This window comes from Geospiza fortis, unplaced genomic scaffold (genome assembly GCF_000277835.1).
Source record: "Geospiza fortis unplaced genomic scaffold, GeoFor_1.0 scaffold45, whole genome shotgun sequence".
In the NCBI taxonomy this organism is placed as follows: domain Eukaryota; kingdom Metazoa; phylum Chordata; class Aves; order Passeriformes; family Thraupidae; genus Geospiza; species Geospiza fortis.
Window position 1 is genome coordinate 5729214 of NW_005054327.1, and position 10000 is coordinate 5739213.

The 10000-nt window shown below is 35.5% G+C and overlaps 1 protein-coding gene across 4 annotated transcripts in view; it reads left to right on the forward strand.

The window, feature by feature from the left end:
* DACH1 (dachshund family transcription factor 1) overlaps window positions 1-10000 on the forward strand; it is a 261421-nt gene that overhangs the window by 88851 nt on the left and 162570 nt on the right. For all 4 annotated transcript variants that reach the window (XM_031057067.1, XM_031057068.1, XM_031057069.1 and 1 more), the window contains exon 3: window positions 3157-3318. In XM_031057067.1, the coding sequence (XP_030912927.1) occupies window positions 3157-3318 (162 nt within the window). The remainder of the gene's footprint in view (window positions 1-3156; window positions 3319-10000) is intronic.

Sequence of the window (10000 nt, forward strand, 5' to 3'; positions counted from 1 at the left end):
CTTATCAATTTCAGAATATTAATGACAACTACCATTGCCTTTAATCCACTGAATATTTTGGCCTGAATACTTTTTAACTGTTCAAATAAATATTTGTAAAGAACAAAAAATACCTACGTGGCTATTCGGTGTGATCCTCATTTCTTTCATTTCAGTTGACTTTGTAGGTTACATTTAGTTATCTCATTTTTGAAGGTAACATTTCTGTGGTGTAGAGAAGTGTACACCTTGGAAATTCCTTGGCTACTTATTGTAAGAGTAAATTCATATTAAATAATGTTTACATCAGAATGCTTTTTCAAATGATAAATTTTAAAAAATTCCCAGGTATTTCCCTGGGTATATACCCATATTGGGACTTTAAAACTTAGTATCTTAAAATATAAATATTGATACATAGTGGTGTATTAACTTCTGCTTATATTTGCCTGCCTATACTAGTGAGTTAAGAAAGCCAAGTTGGGCCCTATGCTGAAGTTCTGGTACACCACAGTGCACCAGTGGTTATAAAGCAGGTGTCTCTGATAACTGGCTTTGGGCCTCCCTTGCCACTTGCTTTGCTATATCATCACAGTCAGGTGATGGGAAAAAGTAGCAGTAAAGGAGAAACTGCTGTAGACTGGAATTACTGTAAAGACCACCATTAAGCCAGAATTCTGAGCATTATTCCTTCCATTTCCTTCCTTGCTTACACACATTTCAGATTTGTATGGTTTCCATTAATTGCTGTATAGCAAACAAATAATTTCAGTCAATTCTGTGATTGTGTAAGAGAAGGAATGAAATTTTTAGTTTAATTTCTACTGTTTAAAATTATCATTTTTTGCCACAAGCATTATCTTGCAAGAATCTTACTACAGAACTAAGCAATTTGTGTTTTAGTTTCTCAGTCCCCATCCACAGAGCATACTCTTTTTTTGCAAATTTTGTAGCAAAAGAGAATTTTTATTTCAGGAGTTCTGCATCCAGGTCCTTATTCCAGTGAAAGAAAATAATTGCAGGTGGTGTCACAAGTCCAATGTCCAGCATCTCTTTAGTATGTAATTTACCCCAGTACTTGGAAGCACTTTAAAACTGCTGGTGTAAAAGTATAGTCGCAACCAAAAATTTGAGTCCTGCTGTTGTAGTCATTGAATATAATGTACTAGGATATTCCTCCAAATAATTGTTCTTTAAAAATGCTAGGTTTATCTTTTCAGGGATGTATACATTTATTAAAAAAGGAAGTATAGGTTATTGTGTTGTTTAATGAGCACCGGATGTAAACCAAAGTTCAGAGGTGCACCATTCCTTTTTCTGTGGCCAAATTTAGGGACTGTAACCAAATTTGTATAATGTATGGCTTCATATCCTTCCTCTAAGGTAAAAATATAATTGGAAGCAATCCATGTTATTGTCAATACCTTTTTAAGATCAGAACATGCACAGTTTGTGGTAGTAGCAGAAGCTAAAATAAAAGTAAACCCTCATATTTATTCATCTTCTCATTTATTTTTGGCTTTTGGTACATCTTCTACCTGAAACAGCACTTTTGTAAAGAATATTGATCTGTAATTATCACTTGGTCAGTAATTCTCATTACACTTGGAGGTGTTAGAAGTCAGCTTGTGAGGAGGGTCGGGAGGCTGGAACTGTTTGCTAATCTTTGTGTGGTCATGCAAAGCAATAAGGGAAAACAACCTTCAGTCAAGCAACAATATATTCAAAGGCACCTCTTATGGCACCTCATAGATTTCCTGATGTCTGTTCACCTTCTGCTTTTTCCCTGCTGGAATTTGCCTTCTGTCCCTCCCCATCACTAGCCAAAAACATAGCAAAAGTGAGCTTGTTTTCCATGTTAGGAGTCAAAGGAGACAACAAGAGACCCTGGGAAGGAATGGTGCTAGCAATATTTACCTCAGCGCCCTGGGATTATTTACTTATTTGGTCTTTCCTGCTAAATTGCACTCTTCCCATGCTAGACAGCAGCCTTAGAATAGTAAATTGTGGCGTTAGTGCCTCTTGAGATCCATAGGACACTTCACACCTCTCAGAGTAGCTGAAAATCAGACAAGCAGGCACCTTTAAACTAATTACATGGAGTTTTTCAAGCCTTCTCCACATTCAGGGCAAGAATCTTGATTCAAAATGACTGGGGGCCTGTTCTCTTCGTGTGGCATCACAGGCTGAGGGCTGAGAATTGCCTTCTCTTTTATTTCTTAGGTTTAGTTCCCTGTCATTTCCATCTCTGCCCCCTGCATCAGTAGTGTGGGGAAGGCAGCTCTTGTGAAGTTCTGACACTGGCTTCTCTCTGCTGCCACCCAGGCTGGGGCAGAGGGATTTGGGTGGGCAGCAGCAGGGCTTGGGACCACAGGAGAATTACCCTGCCTCAGGGAAGAGGGCAAAACCTGATGCTTGTGACTTTGATTAAAGGCTGCATCTAATTCTGAGTTTTGAAGGCAACTGGAGAACTGGACCAGTTCTCCAGTTGCTCTTGACGAAGAGAAATTTTTCTGGGTTTGTAGAACGTTCTTGTAAATGGCTGAATGGCAGAAACTTGGTTTGGTAGGAAGAGCACTTGAGTTGCCTGTAGGTGACTTTGGGATTGGTTTTAAATGGGTTAATACTTCCTCTTCTCATTGATAAATACTTTAATGCCTTCAAATCTGGGGAGAGCAAAATAATGTTCTGCATTATTTTTTTCTAGAAATGCTTCCTAGAAAAACTGCCTGAGTTCTATAATCTGTTACTCAGAAATTATAGACTTGTTATTTCTGTTTTCTTTAGCATGACTAAAATTAAAGATCTAATGGGAATTTTTTTCCTAAGTATTGTTATTCACCTGTTCATAGTCAGACATTCAGGACACCATTTTGAAGCTAAATTAGATTTTTGACTGCATTATTTTTGTAGCTGCATCTAGTTGTGATTTTATTATGAATGCACTTACTGGACACCAAGTTAAGTTTAGATGGATGTATAGGAGTAATTATCTAAATACAGTGTGAAACATTTCACTTGAAAAAGTTGATAGTTTTCAAAACCAACAAGAGGAATAATACTTTGCAGCACTCTGTTCTTATGTAACAAGCATGAAGGAATGAATAATAACAGTCCCTACAATAATGGAGACTCATAGAATAATGAATATTAAATTTTTTTAATACTTCTTTGCAGGTCTGACAGCAGCAGCTGCAGCAGCAGCAGCTGCCACCAATGCTGCCATAGCAGAAGCAATGAAAGTGAAAAAAATCAAATTGGAAGCTATGTCCAACTATCATGCAAATAATAACCAGCATGGAGCAGACTCTGAAAATGGAGATCTGAATTCAAGTGTTGGTAAGTTTCAGACATAGCATTTATTATATGTCCATAATACTGAGATATTTTATTAAAATGGTAATCTTTCTGAACTTCCTTCTGAAGCTTTGATTTGGTGTAAAAAAGTTGCATATTTGTTTTCCTTTTCTTAATGTTTTCAGGTTTTGTACCTGACCTTTACACCAGCATTCAGTGTTGTTGTTACTATTACAAAAACATTCTTTTCTTCACAGGCTACTTTTGCAGACTCCAGTTAATATTTTCCATGAAAGAAAGTGGTTTGATTGCTTAGAGTTCATTTTTCAAAATACAGGTGGAGTGACAGATGATGGTGTCAAAGTGAAATTTAACAATGTCTCCTGCTCAGTGTGCTGGGTATTGACTTTAGGTAATTCAGAACACAAGCTTGAAAGCAAAATATTTCATACTTTCATGTGCCCTGTGACAAAAGGAAAACATACATACACAATAAATTCTGCCATGCTCTGCAGTTCCTATCATATTTTATTTTAATAAACACGTTCTTAAAATGTAGTTAACATTTTTTCCATTTCTTAAGCAGCCATCAGCAACTCTTGTTCTTTTTCAAAAAAGAATTGTTTCAGTATACTTTATTCATTTGTTTGGACAATTTGTTTTGCTAAAGCATACTTCAAAGCTAGGATAACTTTTGTTGTTGTTGATTAAATCTTTAATCATCTGTGTGTGTCTGCTGTAAAATGTTTTGTTATGCCATTTCATTGTATTGGATCCTTTTATCATGTTGAGACAGTATTAACTCAGCAACAGAAATTCAATGACAAGAGGTACATTCTGAAGACTGCAGGGAAGATTGGTGTATACTGGAATCAAATGGCCTCAGATAGGCTTTTTGGTTTTATTTTGGCCCTTTGTCCAGATTTTTTTTCTTTTTTTTTTTAGTTTTTCATCTTCTAAATACATTTGGAATTAATCTTAGAGGGTATGTACTAGCCTTAACATAAATAAATACATGTTTGTGGACAGTGTTTCTGTACAGTTCAGTAGGCATCGGTAGGATATTATTTAGAAATAATATGAACTGCAGTTCAAAGTACAGGATCACTTGGGTACATACTACTGTAAATAGCAACAATATGTGTGCATTACTGCACAAGGAGATTATATGATTGGTTTTGTTTTCCTTTTAAATAAAGGCTTTAAAAATATCTCTATGATGGTGAAGAAAATAGTCTTAAATTATTGAGATACCAACATATGCGATTACTGTAATACAAGTGTAAAGATTGTTCTCTTGGAGAGAAAACAAGAGAGGGTAGAGAGCAGGTGTCTTTGAAATCTGGGAGGAGGAGATAGGTACAAATGAAGTGGAAGGACCAGTTGGCCTCTAGCACACGGGGAGAAAAGTGAAGTAATGAGAAAGGGTGAACAGGGTAAATACAAGCCGAGAAGATAAAGAGTGTGTACTAGAACTAGAAGCTAATTTAGATTTTCAGGCTTAGATGAATCCATTATGTGAAATAAAATGTTCTAATACTGGTTTGTGGACCTGCTATTCTGCTTGGCAGTTCTAGTTATAAACCACGTGTGCATCCATGGGGATGGAAAAATTAATCAGCATCTAAACTGCACAGAGTATTTGTAGAAGACTGGATAGAAGGAATATCTGAACTTCCTCTGAAGAAAAAAGAAAAATATCTATTTTGAAATCCTTCTTTTAGGCAAAATTTAGATAACTAATGTGCTCTTAGACAGCCTAATCATTTTCCCTATTTAAGAAAATACATTCTAGCTATTTTAGTAGGGCAAACTTAGTGAAGCAAGGTTATTTATTGTCATTGTCAAAATTTCCTCTCAGCCCCTTAACTTACTTGTTAGCTTCAGTTAATTTCCCAATTTAACTGAATGAAGAATTGAGTTAATTTTGTACAGAAAAAAATGGCTCTTCTGAGTAGAGTGGATAGCTTTCCAGTTGTCTCCATTCCATGACGAATGGTTCTGAAAATACAGTTTTCTTGTCTGTGCATCTTGTCATGAGCTGCACCCTTCATGCAGAGGATTTCTGATTTCTCAAGAGCAATTTGATTTATTTGTTTGTTTTTTTTTTAAATAGTGAACCCTTTCTAGTGTCCAGTGTTGGTCATGCATATGGAATCAGAGAAGTGACTCCTATGCTACTAACGTCAGGGTGTTATTAGGTTCATGAAGAGTTAAGTTCTTTGTTTATTAGTTGCATTTTTGAAAATTAGCACACTGTATTATCTTGACAAGAACTCATATTTCAAAGGTGTTGCTTGTAGTAAGTACGTACACTTTCTTCTCCTGCATTTTTTCAGGAGTGTGTTTATTTATGTATTTTCAAATAAATATTATCAAGTCCATATACCAGTAATGTTTTAAATTACAGCTTGCTAGGGAAGAATATGAAATATTACATTACTGAATGGTGACAAGAGGAAAGAATAAAACAAAAGAAAACAACCTGATTTTAGTTTACATTTTAAATTAGCTTATATGTCTAACCAAACTGAAAAGGAACAAATGATCCAACCAGGCTAAAAGCTTAACTGAGTCATCCTAGCCCATATGTAGCAGGAATTATGGTGGGCATGGATTTACCATCCTGTGCTCCAGTGCCTACATAAAGGTAGATAAATAAAATAAGGGCCCTTATTTTTTTTATCTTATCGTATTGACATGTCAGGTTTACTTCTGAATTGTCTTGCTTTTTGGATTTAATCAAATGCTTAATGTGAATTACAGAAGTAATTCTTGTAGTCAAACGTTGTATAATTATACAGAACACTACACAAATTTATTAACTTGGTCCTTTGAAGCAATGGCCAAAAGGTTAGTGAATGAAGGGAGTTAAAGGAAGCCAATGATATTAATAAGTAATTATTTTATATCTCTCTGTTTTGCTGGTAACCTTGAGCTTGCATCCTCCCACCAGAATTATCATTTTAGAAGGGGAAAAAAAAAAAGAAATTACAGGGGAATCAGAGTGAGGTATTAGCACACTGAGTAAAATATATGGCTGCAACGCCTTTCTCCCCCATCCACAATCAATTGGATTCTTTTAGTTTAATATTTACTTGCTAAGATGAGATGCTAGTCTGCATGATGATAAACAGTCTGCTAGTGGCATCTGAAGGTGACCTGTCAGTTCATATGGACAAATCTCCTGCTTACTGAAATGTACAAAATAAATCATTAAAGCAGGCAGGTGCTCATTCCCAGATTTAAATCACCATAGATTTATGATTTGAATTAATGCTTCATTTGGTCATAGAAATAGATGCTGAGACAAATGATATGCAGTGGTTGGGGCTTCCCTACTGTAGCCATCCTAATATTGATTACTGAGATGTCTTTGCAATCTCTTGTTTATATCAAGTACTGTCTTGTGACAGCTTGGCTGATATGAGCTACATTGCAGATAAGAAGGAAAAATGTCCCAGGTTCTTTTTAGTGGCAATCCTACATACAACATGCAGGATAGATAAATTATTGGGGTTTTGTTTAAAAAATGAATTCTGCAGGGCAGCAAAGGAAAAAGAAAGATTATGCTCTGTGTTGGAGATTTTTTTGTTGCTGTTGTTAGATTTGGTGGTTTTCTTTTTTCTTCTTTTTTTTTTTTTTTTGATTTGGTTTGTTTTTTTTAATTAATTGTAGAATGAAAAGAAAGAGACTGGCAAGGTCAAATTTTAAATTTCACTGCTGAGGTTCTACTCTTTGTCATATTAGGATCTTACTGTGATATTAGGATCAGTTGTATATTTACCATCTGATGCTCTGAGGTAATGGATAGGTAAAGCAGCTCAATCATTTCCTGGCTGCTTAAGTACTTACTGCCCTGCTGTCCTACTTCGTTAACCTGCAGCAGCAAAAAATAAAAGCCTTTGAAAATAAATACTTTTTAAAAGCTATTTTTGTGGGCTAGAGTTTGCTATCTATAACTTGGTAGGAAGTGAAGAACAGTCCGTATACTTTTGCTTCCCGAACATTTTATATAATGCAAACACTATGCATACACTTTAGGGAATACTCAAAGGATTTGTTAAGACCTTTGCCACTTGCTAAAATATGACTCATAAAACTTGTAAACAACTATCAACAATAGTAAATTACTTGCTTAGTAGGAAATGAGTTCATATCTATTCAAAATGTGATCTCAAAACAGATGTCCCAAGAAAATGTCATTGTTTAAACGACATTCATACAAAAAAAATGCTATTATTTCTTTAAGGAAGTGAAGCAATCATGAAGAGTTTGGTGTTCTTAATTTCAAACACAGTTAGGAAATACGAGGCAACATTTTACACTTGGCTAGCATGTTAATCCAGAAACAACCACAAAATGTGTTGAAAATTAAGAGATTTTCTTGGCATGTTAGGTTTCCTCTTCATTTGCATTACCTTGCAATATTTAAAATTATGAGACAAATACAAGGCTTCCTGTGATGTGTTGTTCAAAAGTAATGCTTGCTTGTATACTGTTCTTTTTTTTCATCCAGAATCAGAGATAAAATGATTTAGGTGAAATTATTTTTCTCCGGTGACCTTGCCCAATAATAGAACAGTACAAAATGCAGTAATTTCCTTTTTCTAAACACACGTGTCTATTTTAAGGGAAAGAAATACTTTTATGGTTTCAGGAAAAAGTCTTGGAGACCTTGAAAAAGCAAATAAAAGGAAACAGAGAATGCAGGCCACTGAGCACAGCTCTGCAGTTGCACATCTGATTCTCTGCCTTGGCAATGTTAATGAACCTCAAATCCTCCCTATAATTAGATGAGGGAATTGCTTATATTTTCAAACAGATGATGCTGCTGTAATGAAACGATTGGAAACGATTGACAGGGAACTTAAAAGTGTCTACAGTAGTCATTTAGTTTCTGGGTTTTGGGTTTGGAGTTTTTTTTCCTTCTTTTTTTTTTTTTTTTTTTTTTTTCTTTTTTTTTTTTTTTTAATGTTATAAGAAGATTGGCTGTAGATACAGGTCCTGGGAGAGGTAGTAATTTACACAGAATGCTATGACAGGTGTCTTTGTATAGCATGGAAATAAAATGGAAGACAGAGGAATGATGGGCAGGCATGGCAATTTTTTGGGAGGGGGTGTCCTGTGCTTATTCTGCCTGGGTTCTTTAAAAGGGGCCGAGACTCAAGAGATGGATCCGGATTGAGTGCACAGCTGTAACTGCTGATGAGCTAATTGCTCCTTATCTCTCAGCCCCATTCATCTTCATTTTTTACCAATTACTGAGAATTATCTGTGTTCTCAGTTGGATATGAGAGTTAATCCTTTTTGGTTAAGCTGGCAGTACTGTGAGCAGATTCCAAATCATAGGGTGAAAAAGCCAGAGCAAGCTTGTTCTCAAACTCTCTCCAGTTCAATGACAGTATCAGTAGTTCATAAGAATTTTTCTATTGTTTAACAGATTAAACACTGAGCTGTTTTTTTACTTTTATACAATTATTAATATGTATTTTTCTCTTAGTGTAAACTGAATGAGTATATTCCTAGGTGGATGTGTTCCCTTTCTAAAAGCATTGCGAAAATAAAAATAAGATAAACATTAACTTCAGACCAGGAGGATTCTTTGCGGAACGTCAGTGTTTATTGTATGATACATAGCACTTCTTTTAATGACAAGACTGTGCATGCAACTTTGACATCATGGGACATAAGACAAATGCTTGTCAGTGACAGATATCTACTTTTGTAAATTTGTTTGAGATCTGTAGGTGAAAAGTGCTGTCTAGGTGCTTGCAAAAGCATAATCATACAGCCTTAAGGACAAATGTGCTATGTGGAGCACATCGTATTTCAAGCTAAAGGAATGCTTTCATAAAACTGTGCTTTGGGAACACACAGAACACCAGAAACAGATCATTTAGTTATAATCAGGTCACTAAGCTTTTTTTCTAGAATTTTGCTTGTCATGGGAAAAAAATCTTGCATCTTATAGCTGAAATGTAATGTTTGTCTGTCAACCAGGAATAGAATTCTGCTTCCATATCTGCTTCCCTTGACCTTAATTGTGATGGTTAAATTTGCTAAACAAGGCAATAACTGGTTGTTATGACCTGGGCACCAGTTAGTAAATTAGGAGAATTATTAGCAAAGATTCAGCATTTCATGTTGGAAGGTCAGTTGTTCTATAACACTTGCCTCATCCAGATTAAATCTTCACTGTGAAGTTCATTGAAACAAATGTAGACATTTGCATCTGAGTCACCTTAGACTCAACAGACAGCAACAGGCATTTGGAGGGGTGATCCATCTCATCCTAAAGTAGATGGCAAAAGTAGATCAGATAAATTGCATCTTACAAGTGCTTAGTCATGCGACTACCGAGTTGTAGTTACATAAAGGAAGTTAAATGAATGGATCTCACTCTCAATGCATGCAATTAATACTTTCTGGAATAAGATTTGAAGATTTGAAGGAGGTAACAGGTCTTTTAAGACAGTGATACAGTCATGGCAAAATAGTGCTTGAGGCACAGTGAAATCGAAAAGAAAAAATAAATTTACTCTTCAGAAACAGCAGATGAGAAGTTCAGCTATTCTCACAGAAAACTATTTAGATATAAATATACTCACAAGTTTTTCTGATTGTATGGGTATGCTGCTTCTGAAAAAGTGATTTTACCTACATGAAGCATGCTAGAGAGCAGGCTTCTAAAACTGCAGCAGCAAAAGCTTCCAGTGTGACA